Source organism: Pteronotus mesoamericanus, unplaced genomic scaffold (assembly GCF_021234165.1).
Source record: "Pteronotus mesoamericanus isolate MK-2021 breed Mesoamerican mustached bat unplaced genomic scaffold, CSHL_Meso_final contig_74, whole genome shotgun sequence".
NCBI lineage: Eukaryota > Metazoa > Chordata > Mammalia > Chiroptera > Mormoopidae > Pteronotus > Pteronotus mesoamericanus.
In genome coordinates, this window is record NW_026555247.1 from 42,046,440 (window position 1) to 42,067,459 (window position 21,020).

Genomic DNA, 21,020 nt, shown 5'->3' on the forward strand with positions numbered 1-21,020 from the left:
AACAAGAGGTTAACATTTTTCTCTGACGTACCATGAACAAAAGACTTTGTGAAGTCTCTATTTAAAAATGCCAAGCCATCATTACATCACTTTCAGATTCTTTCCACATCTTGGCTCTGGCGGACCAGGCTGCGGCGAGCCTGGCACAGCGCCTGCTATGCGAGGACCCAATTTCAGTTCCTTTGGGTGAACACCCAGGAGAGGGATGGCTGGATCATACGGTAGTGCTAATTTAATTGTTTGAGACAAAGCCAAATGTCCACTGACAGACCAATAGATCAAGGAAAGGTGGTGTACACACACCACGGAATCCCATCCCCGGCGACAACACCTGGGGACGCATGCGGAGTTTAGGAGCCAGGCACACAAGGACAGACACTGCATGACTCCAGGTACGTGAGGGATCTACCACAGTCAAGCTCGGAGAAGCAGAGTAGGGTGGTGGGTACCGGTGGGGGTTGGGGGGTGGTCGATGGTGTTACGTTCCGGTTCTGCCGGCCAGCCAGGCCCTGAGCGCTGCTGTGCACCACCGCGCCTGCGGGTCGCACCGCGGTCCTGCGCGGGGGAAAATTGTACAGAAGACCTGTCTCTCCTTGTGTTCTCACACCAAGAAAAGCAAAAAGAAACTTTCTGGAAATTCTGCCAAAGGCAACGTTTTTGTCTATTGAGCATCATGCTTTTTTCCAAAAAAGAAAAAAAAAAAGGGCAAACACTCATGAATTCAATTGTGTTTCAGGGCTTTGGTAGGAGCCAAAGAGACGCTGTCACAACTGCAGCAGAAGACACCCCTCTGGTTTGTGACCCCTACCCCCGTGAGCGTAACCCATGTGCAGGCTGAACAGAAGCAAAGAGAAAGCAGCACTCAGGGTAAAAACAGGTCTCGGCGTTTGTGATGAGGATCAGAACAAACGGTAAACAAAATCAAAGCGCGCTTTTGGCAATTACATAGCACACGTTTTGGAAATAATGCTTTAAAACAAGGTGTTTCTGTTTTCCCTAGAATCAGTTAATACAAGAAACCCAAAGGGAAGTTACTACAATTTCGTTTCAAGCTAAATCTAGAGCTTTGATTCAAAGACGCCCCAAAACATAAAACCACTGGGAGGCTGGCTGAATGGCCGCGCTGCCCTCAGTTGGTCAGAGCATCTCAGAACCTGTCAAAGGGCTGGGAAGGGCCTTTTTGCAGAATTTTGGCTTGTGTTGAAATGTTGCTGGGGCAGGGGACATGGCTATATTTTTCCCTTGGATGCCATTGCCAGAGCATTAGATTACATGGGGTCATTTGTAACGTGCAAACGTGGAATTGTATGCATTTATTCAGAGGTCCCACCTCGAGGACAAGCATGTAACTACGGGATGGAATCTCGAGCCAAAATATAATCGTTGCTCGCCAATCATGCCAGAAGACCTGGGGGGAAGAGGGAACATTGAACTCTCCTTCAAAATCACTCCCACTACGAAACCCCCCTGGCCTAGAAGACTCCGCAAGGCACGGGGGAAAGAAGGGGCGAGTCCCTGTGTCCCGTCCACGTCCATTCGTTCATTCACTCCTCCAGCTCTCAGGGAGCACCTGCCGTGTGCGGGCACCGCAGGAGTGGGGCCCTCGCCCGCCCCGGGCCGCGTTCTCAGTGACAGCTCTGTGTTGGCCCGACACCAAGCCTGTCAGACAGACACTCTCTCCACACTGTGAAGCGACAAAGGCCTGGCTGACGGCCACCCCACACCCCCAGAAGTGCATCTGCAAGTCAAACATTGCAAAAAATAAAAAAATTAAAAAAATTAAATCCAGCCCCGGCCAGGTGACTCCGTGGGTTGCAGCATTGTCCCTACACTAAAAGGTCACAAATTCAATCCCCAGTCAGAGCATATGCCTAGGTTGTGGGTTCGATCCCAGGTCAGGGCATACAAGGGAGGCAACGGATCGATGATTCTCTCTCATCTCAGTGTTGCTCTCCCTCCCTCTCTGTCTGAGCACGTGCATGCTTCTCTCCCTGGGTGCTAAGGGCCTCATCCAGGGGGCCCAGAAGGCGCATCGCTCAGGGTCCTTGCCTGGAATGATACGTAACCAGTACAAAGGGCTGGGCGGGGATTCACGGACAGAACAAGGAAGCTGGGGCTTGGGAAAGAGGCTTCCCTGCCTCTCCCAACTCATAGTCAACCTTGTTTTTAAAATACCTTCCTGGGCTGGGGTGGGAAAACAGGAAGATATTTGTTAAATACAAAAGTTGTCGCCCACAGAGCGGTGCCCTGCTCTGCATGGAGCAGCCCCGGCGCTGGAGAAAGGGGTTCTGGGCAGAGAGCAAATCCCCCACCTCCCAGGGAGATAGGGAGACGGCGGGGGGGGGGGGCGGGGGGAGATAGAGGCTGCGCACGGGGACACCCCGCAGGGGTATGGCGGGGGGCGGGGCGGGGCGATCAATGGGAATTGTGCGTCCGGGGTTGCTGAGAGCCTACGGGAACCTCGGATCAGGGACAGTGAGGCCACCGCCGAAACACCAGAGAACTAAAAAGTTCACTCCGAGCCTTTGCGTGTCCAACGGCTCCCTGCCCCATCGTAAACAGCGGGGTGCGGTATATGACGCACCTGTTGACCGTATGGTCCTGCAGGCCAGAGGGAATGGAGGCACTTGGGGATGGACCAGCCGAGTGCTGATGCCGTGAGAATGAAAGCCGGGCCAGGGAGACTCCGGAGCCCGGCTGCGGGGTGGCCCAGACGTCCCAGGCAGCTGCTAGGGGCCGGGGGTTTCCCCAACAGGAGGCCGCCTGCCCTTGTCCCCTCCCAACCCCATCCCACTTTGTTGCTGCTTTTGCAGGTGCATCACCTGAGAAGTAAAAAGACCACAGACAGGCTCAGTTAAGGTAAAGACTGGCCTTTGTTAGGAAAAAATACTGGCCTGGGACACGGCTACCGGCCAGAAGCCGCTTTACATTCCAGGCCGCGCAGTGTGGTTACTTTCGGTCTCCGAGTTTGTGAGGCTGAGGCGCAGGCCTCCCCTGAGCTCGTCGGGGTTAGTGCGGGGCCCCTTTTCCCGCTCCCGGCGGGGCTGTAGGCACAGCGTGAAGCCTCCTTCCTCACTGCGCCCCAAACTGGGGACTCCCGTCGGCATGGGATTGGCCATAACGACCACTGGTTGACAGTTTGCCTTCCTCATTAATTTCCAGGACTGTACTGAAATACAGAAATGCTGGTAATGGTGCCGATGAAGGTTTTGTGAAAAGTGCCAACGCTGTGTGAGATGGAAACGTGTGTGACCCGCAAAACGCGCGCTGATCTGGAGCCGGCGGAGGTTCCAGGCGACAGGCTGTGGGTGCCCCGACCTGGCACCGCGGAGCGTCACGAAAGGCCACCCCGCCGACACCAGCACGGAGGGGCCCTAGGAGGCGAGCAATGGCTCGAAGGCGGCCCCGCCCAGGCGCGCTCAGGACGCTCTGCCTCTCCCGGTGCCCGGCCCAGGGTCGCGCCCTGGAGGGGCGGGGTCAGGGGCGGGGCCACCCCGCTCCCCGGAAGCTGCTGGGGTCGTGGGCGGGGCGGGCCGTGCGCGCCTCGACCGGGACGCGTCAGGCGGCCTCAGTGCGGCGGCTGCCGGCGGTGAGCGAACCGTGCCATCCCGGCGCGGGGCCGGGGCGGGAGTAGCGCCTTGCTCGGCGTGCGGAAGGGGCCGAGGCGGGCGGAGGGCTGCAGCCTCAGCCGGGCGGGGCCCGCGACGTGGTCGGGGGTCAGGTGCAGAGCACGGGGCCGCGCCACCGCCGGGTCCGCATCGCCGGCGGTGACAGTGGAGGAGGGTGTCTCGTTCAAACGGGGCCGGCGCGGAATCCGCGGCTCCGCCGGGCAAGGGCCGCAGCGCGGGGGAGCCTTCGTGCCGCGGAGCCTTTGTGGGGCTGGGCTGTCCGGCCCGGGGTCAGAGGGCCCCGGCTCAGAGGTCTCTAGCTCCCTCCAGCCTTGCAGGCCGGGGGTGGTCGGTCGTCCCCTCAGCCCCGGTGTTCTCACCTGTGAAATGGGCGCGGGCCCTGGCCCCGGGTCGTGGCCGCCACGCCCTCGGGCCGTGGGCCCCGCGGACGAACCTGCCCCTGCAAGCACCCTCCGTGACCACCTTGGACATCCCCGGCATCGGCGCGGAGGAGTGGGGGCCGAGTTCGTGGGCTCGCGTGTTTGGGATGAAGCCCTGGATGGGGCCTATTGGGGGTCCCCGCCCCTGCTGTAGCAGCTTTTTGCAGGGACTCTAAGCCGCGGGTCAGGCATTTATTTACCGCAAGTTCCTGCGGACAGGGGGACAGGGACGGGTTGGCAGGTGTTCGAGGCACTTCCAGGGACGCCACTCCCCCTCCCCTGCCACAGGGCGCCCTGTTGAAGTCTTGCCCCCCCTCCCGCCACTTCCCCAAGAACTTGGGGTGTCAGGAGAGGCTGCGAAGGAGGGACCTATTTCCAAGGGATATGCTCTTGTGGCCGAGCCTTTGCCTTAACAGAAGGGGTCAGCAGGCCCCAGGTGATGGAGGCAGAAGGGGTCGGGACAGGCTGGAAGCCATGGTGGGAAGGAGGAGGAGTCCGGGACTGTGCGCTTGGCTGGGCTGGTCCGTGGACTCGGCCCCGGGGAAGGCGCGGTATTAGTGGCTCCGCTCTAAGGGACTCTGGGGGAGGCCTGGGTGTAAACACATCCCAGCGAGTTTGGGGTTTGTGGTGGCCGATGACCAGGAACCCAAATAAAGGTGCTGGCCTAGCATAGTGTCATAGACGTTTCTGTTTATAGTTTTGGTGACCGGGCATGATAATTTGTCTTATTAAGGCCCAGGAACCCCGCAGGGGTGTCCAGTTCTTTGGTGACTCTGGGCCACCCTGGAAGAAGAGTTGTTTTGGGCCACACATTAAATACATCATGACACATAATCACAAAAAAGTCTCATATTGTTTTAAGTGAGTTCACGGTTCTGTGTTGGGCCGTGGGCTGGACATCCCTGTCTACATCCCAGTCTACAGCGTCCTGTCCGTGGGGCCCTTTCTGCGGACGCCGCCTGTTGCCCCCGGGGCGTGTGTTGATCCGTGTCGGGGCTCGGAGGCTGCTGTTTGGGGAGGAGGAAGGAGGCCCTGGGGGCACGCAGTGCGACCTCCTGTCCTTTCTGACCTCGCACTGCTCTGCGCAGTGCGGTGACTCCTCGGCCCCCGCGCAGCAGCACCCTCCCTGTCCCTGCGGGTGCAGTCACTGCTCCGCTCAAAAATCACCTTGGAATCCAGTACCACGCAGAAACGATGTTGCTTTTGGTGTGTTGGTGCCGGGCAGGACCTCGGGGGTCTGCGCCTGCAGGCGTCAGACACTGCCCTCCCGCGGTGCCGCCGGCCCTTTCCCGCCGCCTGTCGGCCCGAGCCGGCAGCTGAAGCAGTGTTGAAGGTCGTGACACCAGGGTAGTTCTGGTTTCACATGCGTCCCAAACGTTAAAGGCGGTCCGTCCATCAGAGGAGTTCCCTCTCGCGTGTGTGCGGGCCGGAGGGGGACGTGCCCAGTCTCAGGCATGGAAACGGGATTAGAAAGTGCTCTGGGGCCGGGGACAGAGAGAGATGGAGCTGCTTCTCCTGAGCAGGCCTCTGTACAGGTAGCACCTGTTGCCTTTGGCAGGCCCTGGACTCAGATCGCCCACTTCCTCATGACTTTAACTGCCTGGTCTTGGGCTTTTTGCTGTGTTGTGACATTTTTGCTGGGATGGGGGAGGGTGATTATCGCTTTTGTGGTTAAAGCAAGTGGAAAGTTCTCTGTGCTTCAAGAAAGAGAAAGTAAAATGTGTAAGTGCTCGTAAGACAGTGTTACTGGAAAGGACCTACTTCTAATTTTCACCAGATTGTCCTCCACCGGGCCCTTCCTTCATTATCTCACACCTTTGGTTACAGTTTTCTTCTGAGAAAGGCGGGGCGGGGGGGGGGGGGGGTGGGGATCAAGCTGAGCCTCTAACTGCAACCCAAGCTTTGGTTTCGTGGGCCCTCCCCTCGGTCCCTCCCTGGAAGCCACGTGGGGCCCGAGGGCTGGGAGGGCGGGGTCTGAGTCAGTGGCCCTGATTCAGGGCCTGTCCCAGGTCATTCTGGCCCTGTCTTGAGTCAGGAGTGACCGACTGCTTTTCCTCCCCAGAATCTCCAAAGTCTGCCCTCAGGTTGAACGATGTCGGTCCTCACTACCGTGTTCAAGTATGTGGATGAAAATCAGGATCGCTATGTCAAGGTAAGGGAAGCCATTTACACTGGTCAGCCGAAAGTCCAGCTCAACCCCTGGGGCCCGGGGAAGCTAGTGTGAGCTACGCTCTTCAAATCAGGGGTTAAAGACAGGCAAACACTACCTGTTCTCACTCGTGTGCCACCTGAAAATGGAACTCAGAGGAGCAGAAAGGCCAGCGGTGGCCCTCGGGGACCTGGGGGGAAGCGGGGAGAGGTGGGGCAGAGGGCACACACTCTCGGTTGCTAGACGACTGCGCGCTGGAGGCTTCCCGTGCAGCGTGGTGGCTGCAGGTAACAATGCTGCGTTGCCTGCTTGCGAGTTGCTGCGAGACTAGATCTGAACTGTTCTCACATCAGGAAAAAAGGGTACTAAAAACATGCGTGTGCGCACGCGCGCATGCACGCGTGTATATAATATACATGCCGGGTGGGGCAAAAGTAGGTTTGCAGTTGTTCACATGGCAAGTAATACAATAATAAAAATAATATGAGAGTGAACTCTGTGTCTCTTATACACACAACTGGAAACCTGCTTTTGCCCCACTCTGTGTGTGTGTGTGTGTCTTGGAGACTTTTTCCTTTACCCCCTCATTACAGTATAGAAGTTACATTTTTTGGCTTTTGACAGGAAATCTTGTGAGCTTTTTGTTTAATCTCCATCTGTAACTCCTTGTAGCTGACCTAGCCTAAAGGCCTCTGTTGCATTGAGGATGCTTTGAATGACGCGGTAGCACTGTAGAGCGACCCGTGTCTTGAGGCTGATGTGAGGAAGCGTGCTTTGACGTTACCGTTGGCAGACCCATTTCAGGTGACCTCTTTAGAGCTCTCCTTCCGAGATTTTCACTTTGGAGACCTTGGCCATCGTCAGGATGATAACCAAGCTGGCTTGGGCCGAAAATCTTGGGTATTTTCTGTATCCCTCAGTTGTAATTTTGTTAGATTCAGGTATAAAAGTATTTATGGGACTCAGTACCTTTTACATTCACCTCATGCTCAGTAGTTAAAAACACACATTCTGACGTTTTTTGTTATACTGTAGTTCTTGTTATAGGGTCAGTTAAAATAGGTTTTAAAAACCTTAAGCACAAAGTGGGTGTGAGGGACCTGTCCTCCTACACCTGGTCAACCTGGTCCCAGCGGGGTGGCCGCAGGGTGCAGGTCAGCGGGTGCCCCGAACAGGGCAGAAGTGTGGGTGCCTTTCTTCCTTGAAGAGCACCTCGTGAGAGTCCCCTTCTGCTTACTGTCCTCAAACAGAAGCTGGCGGAATGGGTGGCCATCCAGAGCGTGTCCGCGTGGCCCGAGAAGAGGGGGGAGATCAGGAGGATGATGGAAGTCGCCGCGGCAAACATCAAGCAGATGGGCGGCTCCGTGGAGCTGGTGGACATTGGAAAACAGAAGGTACGGGCGTGGGGCGGGCGTGGGGTGGGCGGCCAGTCCCTCCTGTGGTCTTCAAACGGGAAGGCCTGGTCTGCATACTCCTCTCTGTGTGCTTTTGGTTTCTTTTGGTGGACGGGGCAAAGATTTTGTCACCCTGGGCCTCTCTCTCCAGGAAGGAGAGCTATGGAGGGCTGCCCAGGAGGAAGTTCGCCCAGAGGTTGTATTTTGTAAAAAGCTGAGATTTCCCAGAAGTCAGCTGCCTTTCAAACGGGGCGGGGGCATTCTGTCCACGGAGGCGTAAACACACACAGACTCCCACTGTCCCCGCGCTCTGACCCTGGACCCTGACTGCTAGGAACAGCACTTGTTCTTGACAAAGAGGAAGCTCGGGTGGGGGACTGGATCCTGACAGGTGGCACTCGTCTGTTCTCTCCCTGACCAACGTGAGGAGTCCACGCCCCGCTAAGTCAGTCCACTCTTGGTTGGAGACGAGTTCAGGCCCACGTAAACTACGTGTTTCGTGCCGTGTATGTTCGAAGTCGCCGTATTATTTTATAGGGCAGGGTGTGGTAAGGTTTGGTTTATCTCAGGTCTCATTCCTGAAGGCGTGTCAGGTGAGGTCATCGTCCCTGGATTTTACATGTGGACAGTCAGCGCAGTCTGCTCTTTTCATGGACGGACGCGCCCAGACGCCCAGGTGGGCTGGGTCTCCACCAGGAGCTGCTGCAGCGTGAGGCAAAGGCGAGGAGAGCCGGCCGGCCACGGCTGTGGGCAGCCTCCCCGGCTGCAGATGTAGTTGTTGACTTGGATGGTTCACGGCTCCCCAGCACTTCCCGCCACTCATGAGAAAACAAACCAACTTTGTTTGCGTTACACTGTCTTAGGAGTATGCTTAGCTGGCTCCCACTCCATTTTTTCCTAGTGTATTAAAAAAAAATCTGAGTGGCAAACAACTTTTCAGAGCCGTTTCGTTGTAATAGGCAGGTCGAGGCTCTTCCGCACTGGCCCACGGCACAGCTTTTAGGAGAGGCCCTTCCCCGGGGGCGGAAGTGGCTGCCATGCCGCGGGGAATGGCTCAGCACCTGTTTTCATCTAGGAATCCACAGGTTCCCTCACTGCTCGTGCCGGTCCCCCATCGTGTCACTAGGCAGCAGGCTCTGGCCCTCAGGAAGCCCGGGGGCCGCGGATGGGTGTGGAGAGCGAGTGGACATCGCCACGTGCGTGCGCACAGGCGCTGGAGGGAGCTGCCGGCACAGGCTTCCGGGCCCTGGTGCCGGGCCTCGGAGCAGGGGCTCAGTGGGCGGGGCTGTTTGGGCCTCGGCCTTGCTGCCCGGGCCAGGGCTGCAGAGCTCAGTGGGGCCCGTCTCTGCGGCTGCTCCACGCGGCACACAGAGGGGCGCCTGGTCCGCAGGCGCGGGGGGGCCTGGTCGCCCAGGGCCTGACCCCCAGGCAGAGGGGCTCAGGAAGTGGGACAGCCGTGGCTCCTGAGCCCGAAGTGACGCGAGGGAAGAAGCTAAGCGTGTGCAGGACAGAGCAGGGCTCACTGGGTGCCGCGTTGGGGTGGTGGCCGCGGGAGTGGGCGGAGAGGAGGGTGCACTGTGGAATCCTTGTCCCGGGCACTGTCCCGACAGGCGCTCTAGTGGAAGGCGGGCGTTGTCCCTGTGACTCTGTCACTTTTGGAGTGGTCGGGGATACCCGGAGAGAGGTGTGCGGTTTGCGGCATGAATTTCAGCACAAACTTACCTATGGGACCGAACGGCTTCTTAGAAAATGCTGGATTTCAGAGCAGCTGTTTGAGTGGAGGTTTACTTAGAGAAAATCTGTTGTTGTTTGAAAACCATTTTCCTCCTGAGGCAAGCTGAGGACCAGCCGCGACCCCAGGGCCACGTGACCCGTGAGGCCAGGGCAGCGAGTGGGAGGCGTGGCTCTCTGCCCCGGTGGCTGCAGGCCGTCCCCGCGAGGGCTGCACGTGGGCACCTGCGGGCTCCCGAGAGCTGCTGATGCTGAGGGCGTCTGCGGGCCGTCCCCGTGCGAGACTCCCGGCGGCGGCCTGGCGCGCTCCGGGGGGGCCGTGCACGCCGGGGTCCCTCGGAGCCCCTGGGGCCCATGCCAGCTGCACCCTGACGGGCTCGTCCCTTTTCTCTAGTGGCTCGTCTACCTCTCGATTGTAAATCCTAAGTGTGGCTCCGTTGCCAGGTTAGTCTGTGTGTTTATTAGTGTGTGTTCCCGTAAAGGCTGTTGTCTAGTAACTAGACCAACACACACGGGTGTGATGGCTCTAGCGCAGAAGATCCTTACCCCGCCGCTGGCACAGACGACGTGTGCTTTTCACCCTCCCGCCCCCACCCCTACCCCAGCCGCTCGCTGGTGGTAGTTGTAATGGTGACAGGTGTCCTGTTGGAACATAGGAGCTGGGGGAGCAGGCGCTGGGTGCAGGGCATTTAAACTGGCGGCTGGAGGGCGCGCGGGAGGAGCCCTGGGTTTGCCTCCGCATCCTCGCATTCTGTTCAGGGCGGTGGCGGGGGGGCAGCACATGCTGTGTTGCTGCACAGGCTCCCTCCCTGCCGGACGGGGAGGCCGGGCCGGCGGCCTTCAGCGGCTCGTACGCGAGTGTGCGGCCCCCTGGGAGCGGTCGCTGCACCCGGTCTACAGCCCCATCTGTGCGGACTGGAATCCACGTACAGAATTTCAGACACCTGCCTGCTGCTTTAAGACTGTAGGGGTTCTTACCTATCATTTTAGAAAATACTAGAATAAGTTGCATCCCAAACTCACCTTTCATAACATGTTTTGTTGTATAAAAGTTACAAAAACAATCTGCCTTTAAAAACTTACCAAATTGCCTACAGTTGGTAAACACAATTCAGTCTTTCTTCTCCGGATTATAGGAAAGTGAATTCTTGTTCATTAATGACCCAGTTGAGCAATCCGATCTTAGCTCTGCGATAGAGGGTGATTGATGAGAAGGTATTTTAATAACGTCTGCCACGCACAGCAGGGTTTAAACAGAGGCTGTGCTCACTTGCTCTCCCCGCCCAGCTCCCTGACGGCACGGAGATACCGCTCCCTCCCATTCTGCTCGGCAGGCTGGGCTCCGACCCCAAGAAGAAGACGGTGTGTGTCTACGGCCACCTGGACGTGCAGCCGGCGGCCCTGGAGGACGGCTGGGACAGCGAGCCCTTCACCCTGCTGGAGCGGGACGGTGAGGACGCGCCCCCGGAGGGGCAGGGCTGCAGGTGCCGCTGCTGCGCCCCCGCGGAGCCAGCTACCTGCACACTCCTGGTCACCTCCCCTGGTCAAGCTGTCTGGCATAATGTAGAAACTTCTAGAAGGAAGCCGCCTGCGTGTGCACAGTCACAGACACAGCAGAATGGCCCCGTCCTGTGGGAGCAGGGGGTTGCGGCCTTCGGTCGGCTGGGCTCCCCTGTGTGAGCAGAGGCAGCGCAGCCCTCAGACACCGGTCCCCCAGGGACGGCCGATTTCTCGATGCGTCTGTGGCGCATTTCAGTACCTCTGCTTGGGGACACAAAAGGCGTTCGCCTTCCCTGCCCTGGCTGCCCTGGGCAGGGATGGAGGTGGCCTAGTTACAGCTGTGGACGCTGGCCTGCCGGGCAGGCACAGGCGCTTAGAGTCTTTACCTCAGACCGCGCCCCACCCCCAGGCTGACCGCCCTTCCCGCCCCTCTGCTGTGGAGCTGCCGCCTGCCCTCTGGACCGCCCAGTGCTCACCAGCCCGTCCTTGGCGGGCCAGGAGCCTGCTCCCTCGCCCCTTGCTCCCTCGGGCTAAGTCTGGGCTGTCCTGACTGAATGCCCTTGTCAGGAGGGCTTGTCACTTTGCCCAGTTCGGCCGTTTTCCTTGAGGCAGCGTCAGAGGACGCCCAGCCGCGAGCTGTGGTGCTCATCACAGTACCTTGAGCCAAGCGAGTGCCGACCTCCCTGCACAGCAGGCTCCGCCCTCACCGCTGTCGGGGACAGGGTCCTCACGCTCCAGCCTGCCCTCCCTCCTGTCCCTTCTCACCACCGCCCCCGCCACCGGCGCAGGGTCCCAGAGGTCAGCCTGGCCCAGGCCTGCCCCCCTTCTCCCCCACCGCACCTTCCTTCCTGCCCTGTGCTGAGCCTCCGCCCGACACCACCACACCTCCGTGCAGACGCAGGAACACCGCTCCCCTGCCTCCGCACACCAGCTTAGACGCAGCCCCTCCCCCGTTGCACTGGACACCCAGGCCCCCTCGGTAGACTCAGCGTCCGCCCCAGGGTGGGGGACGCACCTCTTCGTTGTGCACCCCTGTGCAGCGCGGCCTGCACACCGCGGTCACCTTGTCAGAGCTCATCCTGGGATACTTTTTGGGTTTAATTTAAAAGGAAATGCCCAGGGTGACGATGGCTTTAAGCCCCCCGCTCCTTTGGGGTGGGTCGTGTTAAAGCCGCCGACCATCGGCCTAGGGAGTGAGGAGTCAGAGGACGGGCCAGGACAGGGAGAAGCTGAGCCGGCGGGCCCTGGCCACTGCCGTGCCCTGGTGCCCGTGGGTGCCCTGCTCCCCTGACAGAGGGCCAGGCAGAGGGCCCAGCCCAGAAGCCCCACCTTGGGAGGGGCCCACGAGCCAGCCAGTGTGCAGACGCGGGACTGCGACCCCTTCTGCTGAGGAGCACAGCCCAGAGAACTGATAACAAGCCTGAGTTGGGTGGGGCTGAGATTTGCAGTTCTCCTGATAAGGATGCTCCGTGCTTCCCACTTGTGCCCAGCTCAGCTTTCTCGCCCTTATCACTGCCCGCTGGTTGTGGCAATAGATTTTAATAAGCTGCCTGCTGATAGCATGTTCCTGGGGCTGGGTCTGAAGTTTGCGCCCTGAGTCAGCAGGAACGTGAGCCCTGGCTAAACTGCTGCGTCCCTGGGGACCGGGGTAGGGGAAGGGGGGGTGGCCCAGAGGCATCCACGTGGCTGCCTTAGATGATGGCCGATTCTCTGGCAGTTCTGGCCACAGTGCTGGGTGGAGACTCGGGCTCCTGGTAGCATGGACATGGGGCTTCTGTCAAGAGAAGCTCTCAGGACGGGCGCATGTGGCTTTGCTAAGATGTCACCAGATGTTCACGGAGGATTCGCTCCCATCTGTCTCCGTGTCGTCATAACTTGATGAATTGGCTGCTCGCTCTTCTAGGCAAGTTGTACGGGAGAGGCGCGACCGACGACAAGGGGCCAGTGGCCGGCTGGATGAACGCCCTGGAAGCCTTCCAGAAAACCGGCCAGGTGGGTCGCCTCCCTCGCGCTGGGCCTGGTTCGCCCTCTTCCATCTGGGGCTGAGGGACAAGGCTGGGCTTGTCCAGATCACAGATCGTTGGGACGGGAGGCAGCAGCTCCCCCGAGCGCCAGCCTGGGACTGAGCGCCTAGGCAGCTGCTCGAGTGCCAGCTTCAGGAAGCCCCGCGGGTGTCCTGCCGTGCAGTGCTCAGCGGTCACACTTGGTGGCTCTGCAGCGGCCAGGCCCGCCTGGGAGGGGCGCTCCGCTCCTCAGGGCTGTGGTGGTGAACAGACCCCTTGCTCACCCTGCGTGCTCACAGCCTCTGAAAACACATTTGGTAGTTGAAAATGTGTTCCCTTAACTAGATGCACTCGTGGAAAGTTTGTAAAATGCCAAGGAGGAAAGAGAACAGGTTGCCTAGAATCTCAACCCTAAGAGATCTAGTGTTTTCTCAAGAGAGAGCAGCTGAGCTGCACGGGGGACCCCTGTGACGAGGGGACGGGTCCCCCTGAGGAGTGGCTGGCGAGGAGCTCTCAGTGAGGATGCAGCCATGGCTGGAGCCAGGCTCGTCCCCTGCCAGCCCAGTGCCTGGGGACGGGGGAGCCACTCGCGGACACCCAGGGCCAGCCTGGGCACTTGGTCTAGAGGAAGCTGGGTCCTTGAAATTGGTGATTCCACAGTATTTGGTGACTGCCTGTGTATTGTCTCTAAGACTGAAAGCTGAATGTGCGACACTCCTCCCTGTCACAGGAAATCCCTGTCAACATCCGGTTCTGCCTGGAAGGCATGGAGGAGTCAGGCTCTGAAGGCCTGGATGAACTGATTTTTGCCCAGAAAGACAAGTTCTTCCAGGACGTGGACTACGTCTGCATTTCCGACAACTACTGGCTGGGGAAGAACAAGCCCTGCATCACGTACGGCCTCCGGGGCATCTGCTACTTCTTCATCGAGGTGCGTGCCGCGCTCTCGCTCTGCACGATCCACAGCGGTCCCCCACCTACAGCCCGCGGACCCTCCCTGGCCCACGGGCACAAGCAACAGGAAATGGGCGCAGGCTCAAGGCGCCCACTCTCCCATGGCGGAAACCACTGCGGAGCTCCGGGCGGCACCGCTGCCCTCAGGCCGGGGTGTGCTCCTTGCCGCATCGTCTTGCCACACTGAGCAAAGATTGATTGCTAGTCCACCAAGAAGGCTGAGACTCACACAGAGCACTTTAGGAAGACCTCCTTTTAACAGGGGAAGCGTTTGGCCCTGGCTGGTGTGGCTCAGCGGGTTGGAGTGTCGTCCCCCAACCGAAAGTTTGCAGGTTCAGTTCCAGGCCAGGGCCCAGGCCTGGGGTGCGTGTTCGATCCCAGGCCAGGTGCGCACAGGAGGCAACCGATCAATGTTTTCCTCTCCATCGATGTTTCTCTCTCTCCCTTCTTCTCTCTCTAAAAATAACAATGAGGCAATGTTCTTGGGTGAGGATAAAAAAAGTGAAAGTGTTTGTATTTCAGCCCTTAAGCTCTTGTCCCATGACTGAGTGATCCTGAGGGAACTGGGACGTGCACTCAACCCAGACACCAGGGAGGATGCACCTGCCGCTTGCTGGTGGCCGAGCCGCCTTCTTCTGCTTTGCAGAGAAGGGTCAGGGTTCCAACGGCACAGGCAATGAGAAGGAAGTTAGGCCCTGCCTCTAAGGGGGTTTGTAGGCTCACAGGCGCTAGAAACAAGCGTCGTTGCTACACTGAGCACTCACTGGGGGCAAGGCGCCTTTCTACCTGCCGCACCAGTAACCCGACAGGGACGCAGCGGCCGGAGGGGAGCCGTCATTTGCGGCACCGCATGGGGAGCACGGCAGGGAGGCAGGTCACACCGTCCTGCCCCGCCCTGGCTGCCCAGCGAGGGAGCGGCGGGCCGGGTCCGGCCCCTGGCGCTCGGGCTCCATGTCCCTGCTGGCTCTCGGTGTTGCTAGTTCACCGGTGGTCAGTGTTCCTGGCTTACCTGCAGTTAACATTTCCAAGGTTATTTTCTTTTGTTGCTTCCTAGTTTTACAATTTAGGAAATGCCTTGCTTAGCTCATTGAGGGAGCAAATTTCGGTTTCAAAAGTTGCCTGTCAGGTCTTATGGATCTTCTTGGTTCAATTTACTGTCACATGATAAAGATAAGCTCCCGCCAAGCAGCCCAACAGCGTGGCCTTTGTCCCATGCAGGTGGAATGCAGCGACAGGGACCTGCACTCTGGCGTGTACGGGGGCTCGGTGCACGAGGCCATGACCGACCTCATCGCGCTGATGGGTAAGCGCAGCGCCATCAGCACCAGTGGTTTGGGAGGAGGGGGCGGGCGCTCCTCGGCTGGTCACCCGCGCGGGGTGCATTCCAGCACTCTGCGCGAGCCACCTTCCTGCCACCCCGTGGGGACCTCGCTCCCCCAGTCACTGTTCCCTTTAAAAGACTGGGGACCTCGGCGTCATTTCTGCCTCCCTCCTCCTTGGCCCCCTGCCTCCCTGTGACCCTGGACCCGGCCTCGCCGGCAGGACGCAGCTCAACACCCCTGGCTCCATCTGGCCCGCTAGCCCGGTCCAGCCCGTCCCCTGGAATCACAGGACTGTCCTTCCTCTGGGCACGTTGCGTGCCACGCCTCTCAGAGGGCGTCTGCTTGCGTCTTCTCGTGTGATAACGGGCCACAGCGAGGCTGCCGCATGGCCAGCTCCTTGAGAGCCAGGCCCGGCCCACCTGCCCCGGCAGCCCCGGCTGCCCCCCGGCTGCAGCCTCCTCTGCCCCCGCTCTAGTGCCCGCAGCCTGGGGAGGCGTCCCACTCAGGGCGTCCCGGCCGGTGGCCGGGGACGGTGCGCCTGCCCTTTCGAATCTCAGTCTCTGCCTTCACATGGGGAGCCAGCACCCGAGCGAGCCCGTGTGCCCAGCAAGGGTCAGCACCCGGACTCGTGGCCCTGCTCGGCCTGGGCTGCAGGGCCGGGCTGCCGGCCGCCTGCCGCCTGCCTGCTGAGCGCCCCCCGCCCCCCTCCAGGCTCCCTGATGGACAGGAAGGGGAAGATCCTGGTCCCCGGCATCCACGAGGCCGTGGCCCCTGTGACGGAGGAGGAGCTGGCGCTCTACGACAAGATCGACTTCGACGTGAAGGAGTACGCCAAGGACGTGGGGGCAGAGACCCTGCTGCACAGCAGCAAGGTGCGGCCCGGGCGGCGGCCGCCGCCGGCCCCGCGGGAAGGGGCAGAGGCTGGGGCGGGGGCTGGCGCGGGCGGCCGTTTCCCCGGGCACCCGGGCCTCCCGGCGGTGCAGACCCCCGGCGCAGGCCGCTCCCGGCTGTGCTGAGAGGCTGTTAGAAAGGTCACCTGCTGGCCAGAGACGCCATGGGAGAGGCAGGGCATGCAGAGTGAACCTAGAGGGAGGGGCGGCTATCGCATGTCTGCGTGCGGGGTAAGCTCCAGCCCTGGGTGGGGTGACGTGAGGCCCACCTCACAGAGCCTGTGCTCGGGCAGGTCGCACACAGCGTCCCTTACGTCCTGGGGGGAAGCTGTGTCGTGACTGGTAAGCAGCTTAGCTCCTGCTTTCGGAGGTCAGCTGGACGCGGGCCCCGTCCGGTGCAGCCCACGCTGGCTGCGCCCCAGCAACAGGCCTGGGGAGCAGGGGGTGCCCGGCCCAGCCCCTCATCTCTGAGAGACAGGTGGGCGAAGACGTGCCAAAGCACGCGTGGAGGGCAGACGGGCGGGCCCAAGCTGTCCCTCTGGGGGACCGGCCGGCGAGGACAGCCCGGCGTGGGCCCTGAGAGCGCCTGTGCTGTCCCAGGAGGGCGCAGCGCGGTCGGCTCTGAGCAGGGGCCGAGCTGCCGGACTCGCTCACACAGGTGGGTGGTGGGTGGGCAGCAGGGGCTGAGCAGGGCGGCCCGAGGGCAGTCAGACTGCTGCGAGGTGGGGGAGGGGACCTGGAGCTGGTGTCATGGGGAGGAGCAGGTGGGCGAGGGGTCACCTTGGGCTCAGGACTTACCTGCCCCTGGGACCACGGGGAGCGTGAATCAGGCAGGGGACCGGCTGGGCCCTGAGATGGGGACCAGGAGAGAGTCCCGGGAGGGACACGTCTAGGAAAGGTGGGTCCCAGCCAACTTCTGTTTCCTCCGGCCCTGCGGCCTTCAGACCAATGTCTGCTCTCACGTGAGGCATCGCTTCAGGGCCGTGTGCGTGTGCTCTTCGGTGTGGCTGGGCTGTCTGGCTCACAGGCACACCCTCCAAGGGTCAGGGGCGCAGTCACCGAGGAGCCCCAAGGGCGCCGCCAGGCGTCCCTGTGCCCCCCGCTGCCCAGGGGCTGTGTGGCCGTCCCCCGCTCGCCTCGTGCCACTGCTGGGGTCACGGGGCGTGAGAGGGGATGTATCGATCACGCGCTCGGAGACAGAGGGCAGCTCCGGGCCAGCCCTCGGCCACGGGTGACGATGCATGTCTGTGGCCACAGGGCCCAGGGGACAGTGGATGGTCCTGGCATTCTTGTCCCGTGGGAGCTACGCCCACATTCTGTGCGCTGAGGAGGGGTCAGTGGATAGCCTGGGTCAGGCCTCCCTCTTCCCCCGGTGCCACAGAGGCTCTGAGATCTGTGGGCCCGCCCCCACCCCCAGACTCCACAGAGCTGGCGGGTGCCCAGGGCTCCTGCATCTGCCTTGCTCACCTGAGTGGCCCAGAGCTGCCGTGAGGCCTGGACGTGGCGCGCCCTGGGCGCAGGGAGCGCAGAGCCACCCCACGGGGCCCTGTCGCAGGCACCAGCGCGCACCTAGGGCCAGCTGCTCTCCCAGCCCCGCGGGGCCCGCAGCCCTCCCTGCGCTGGTGCCGACGCCAGGCCTCCATGATGAAGGGGGCCCTCCCGGGCGAATTCTGTCTCCTCGAAGCCCCCGACCCACTCTCCGCTTTCTGCAGAAAGACATCCTGATGCACAGATGGCGGTTCCCGTCGCTCTCGCTCCACGGGATCGAAGGTGCCTTCTCCGGCTCGGGGGCCAAGACGGTGATCCCTAGGAAGGTGGTCGGCAAGTTCTCCATCCGGCTCGTGCCCAACATGACGCCTGAGGCTGTCAGCGAGCAGGCACGTGGGGCCCCGGGGGCCGCAGGGGGGGGGCAGGGGGCAGGGGGGTGGGCAGCGGCCAAGGAGCTTGGCAGGCTGCACAGCTGGAGACCCACGCCCGCCCCGCCCCGCCCCGCCCCTGGGCCCTGGCCAACTCGGCGGTTGCTGCAATGAGCAGTTCAGAAGCGGGTCAAAGATAAAGGCCCTATAAAACAGGGTGACACGGAAGTGACCTTTGTCTCTGCTGAGGCATGCCAAAACCTATGACCCCGCCCTAAGGCTTTGGGTCAGATGCTGATTTTGGGTTGAATACCTGAGTCCAAGGGGAGGGATGAATGCAGGAAGGGAAGGTTCCCAAGGGGCAGGATCTGGTAGCTGCGGGCCTGGCGGGCTTCCCAGGAGAGGTGGCCTGGGCAGAGAAGTTTGGAGGGCTGGAGGCGAGGGCTTCCCTGTTGGGAGAAGCAACGTTGGTCATCCAGGAGCACCTGGCTCTGTTTTTGGTGTGGATGTGATCGTTTTTATAAAGAAGCAGGTCAAGAAACATTTTTAAAAACTTAAATATAATCACATGGAAACATCTATGTAAAGGGTGGATTGCTTGATGTTAAAACATTACCTTTTACCTTCAAATAACTGGATTTTGATTCTTGATAAAATCCCTTTTTCTGTTGTCATAGTTAGGGCAGATCAGTGTTTAGCAGCAGAAAATGATACACGTTGTAGACCTGCTGTAGGCTCACTGGAGACTCATGGTAGGCTTGCTGTAGACCAGTCGTGAGCCACTGCGGGCTCGCTGCAGACCCTCGGCAGACCCGCGGGACGGTCCCCGCGGGCCTCCGTAGGCTTCCCGCAGGCTGGCTGCAGCCGCTGTGGGCTCACTCGGGCCTGCTGCAGAGTGCGTGGGGGGCCAGGCTCCGTGATACACTGTGTCTCTTCTGTTTGTGGTTCAGGTGACCAAGTACCTGACTGGGAAGTTTGCTGAACTGCGCAGCCCCAACAAGTTCAAGGTGTACATGGGCCATGGCGGGAAGCCCTGGGTGTCCGACTTCAACCACCCGCATTACATGGCTGGGAGAAGAGCCCTGAAAACAGGTCAGACCACCCCCCCGGGACGATGCCTGCCCTCGGCGCACCTGCGCGGGCTCTGCCGTGTCGTGTGGCACGTGGCTGTGTGGGGAGGCGCTGCGGAGCGTCGATGCGCCGGCGCGGGGCTGCTGTCCGGGGCCGCGCATGGGGTCCAGCCTCGGTAGGGCAGGAGGTAGGCCTGCGGGGGGCCCAGCTCCAAGGTTCACCGATTCTCTTCCTTCCTTCCCAGTGTTTGGCGTGGAGCCGGACTTGACCAGGGAAGGTGGCAGTATTCCGGTGACTCTGACTTTCCAGGAGGCCACGGGCAAGAATGTCATGCTGCTGCCTGTGGGGTCGGCCGATGACGGCGCCCACTCCCAGAACGAGAAGCTCAACAGGTGAGGCTCCAGGCCGCGTCCGGAGCTCGGGCTCGCCTCCTTGCGGGGCCCGCGGGAAGGCCCGGCGTCCCTGCCTCCCCCAGCCGCCCCCCTCCTGCAGCCAACAGGCTGTTTCTGGGGCCGGCCCCGTGCTCTCTAACATCTGTCCCGGGGGCGGGGGCACTCGGGTGGGGGCAGGGAGGGAGGCCCGTGGGAGGAGGCCGTTCTTCATGGCTCACCCAGCAGCTTGTGCTGCTCTCCGCGCTTGCCCTGCGGGCCCCGGAAGGCCTTGGGTGCGGCCCGACGTCAGGGCGGGCTGCTGGGGCTGCTCGCGCGCACCCCTGGCGTCCACGGGCACCGGGTGGCTCTCCCAGGCAGCGGAGGCAGAAGCGGGGGCCAGAGTGGGCAGTGGGCAGTGGGAGGAGAGGCCCGCGCAGGCAGGGAGCACCTGCGGCCGTCAGGAAGGGCTGAGGAGGACAGAAGGCAGGGCCACCTTGGGGTCAGGGACTGAGACAGGCCAAGACCCTGCCTGGGGGCAGGGGTTAGGGACAGAAACCTAGGTCCTAGGACGCGAACTGGAGGCTTCAGATCCAAAGAAACGGGGAGGCCGTGATAAAGGTACGGCCTTCCATAGTTGGGCTAGGTGAGACCCCACGCCCCTGGGGAGACAGGGCCAGGACTGGCTCCTGGTGGGACACGCAGTCTGAACCTGCACTTGGGAACCAGGTACCCAAATTCTAAAGTCAAGCAGAACCCGGGGCCGGCCAGCCAGGCCGGTGGGGCACTCCCAGATTGCCACTGTGTGCCTGGGCCTTGGGACACCAGCCACCATGATGATTTCTCCTCTCCATCAGGCGTAACTACATAGAAGGAACCAAGATGCTGGCCGCCTACCTGTACGAAGTGTCTCAGCTGCAGAACTGAGGGCACCGTGTCCTGTGCACCCGCCCTCCGCCCTCGCCCTCTTTTGACTGCTCAGGAGAGCCGCCTGTCTCCTCTTTCACACGTGGACACGAGAGCACCGGCCTGTCCCATGCATGATGTGGCCTGCACTGGGCGGTGACCCACGTCCAGTCCCGGGGGCTGGTCAGCAGCCGAGACCGTCAGCCGAGTTCTCAGGGCTGCGCAGCATGACTTGGTCTCCAGCTCTAATGGCACAGGTTCTTCTGTAAAAAGTCCTGGCCCACGTCCAGGCGGCTGCGCAGAGACCTTGGTGCTTCCTGGCCCCACCCCGCCTCTGGCTCAGGCCGGGCCCGCTGGGGGTGTCCGCCCGGTCCCTTCCTCACCTCTTGCTGTCCCACCAGTCTGTCCTTCCCGAACACTGTACCCATGGCGAACCTCTCCTGTCTCCTCCTTGCTGGCCCTCCAACCCCGAGTCTACCTGGAAGGACCGCGTGGTCCCAGTCTGTGCCGGGGAATAAAAGGCGCAGAGGCCGCCTCTGGACGTGCTGCTGCCCTCTGGCTCCCGGTGCGGCTCAGGGATGCGGGGCCTGTGGTGCGGGGGAGGTGGGTCTCCTCTCCCAGCCTGTCCCCCGTGCCTTCTGCTGCCCGGTGACCAAAAATGAAATCGAGTCGGTTTAAACAAAATGGGGGCTTTATTGGCCTGGCAGATGCACAGCCCAGAGTAAGTGGGAAGCAGGGCTGGTTCACTTGAAAGTCCACTTCGCTCACCGTGTTCACTCACAGGTCAGAACCCGGGTGGGAAAGGGAGCTGCTATTCCCTGGCCTTCT

The 21,020-nt window shown here is 61.0% G+C and overlaps 1 protein-coding gene across 1 annotated transcript; it reads left to right on the forward strand.

Annotated features, from left to right (window-relative positions):
• The first annotated feature begins 3,525 nt into the window (after positions 1-3,525).
• CNDP2 (carnosine dipeptidase 2) lies at positions 3,526-20,811 on the forward strand. Its single transcript, XM_054583785.1, has 12 exons — positions 3,526-3,589; positions 6,111-6,200; positions 7,448-7,591; positions 10,610-10,772; positions 12,726-12,814; positions 13,556-13,756; positions 14,998-15,082; positions 15,813-15,973; positions 17,704-17,868; positions 18,798-18,939; positions 19,163-19,310; positions 20,144-20,811. The coding sequence occupies exons 2-12, from the start codon at positions 6,141-6,143 to the stop codon at positions 20,211-20,213; spliced, it is 1,428 nt and encodes a 475-aa protein (XP_054439760.1). The 5' UTR covers positions 3,526-3,589; positions 6,111-6,140; the 3' UTR covers positions 20,214-20,811.
• The last annotated feature ends 209 nt before the right edge of the window (positions 20,812-21,020 follow it).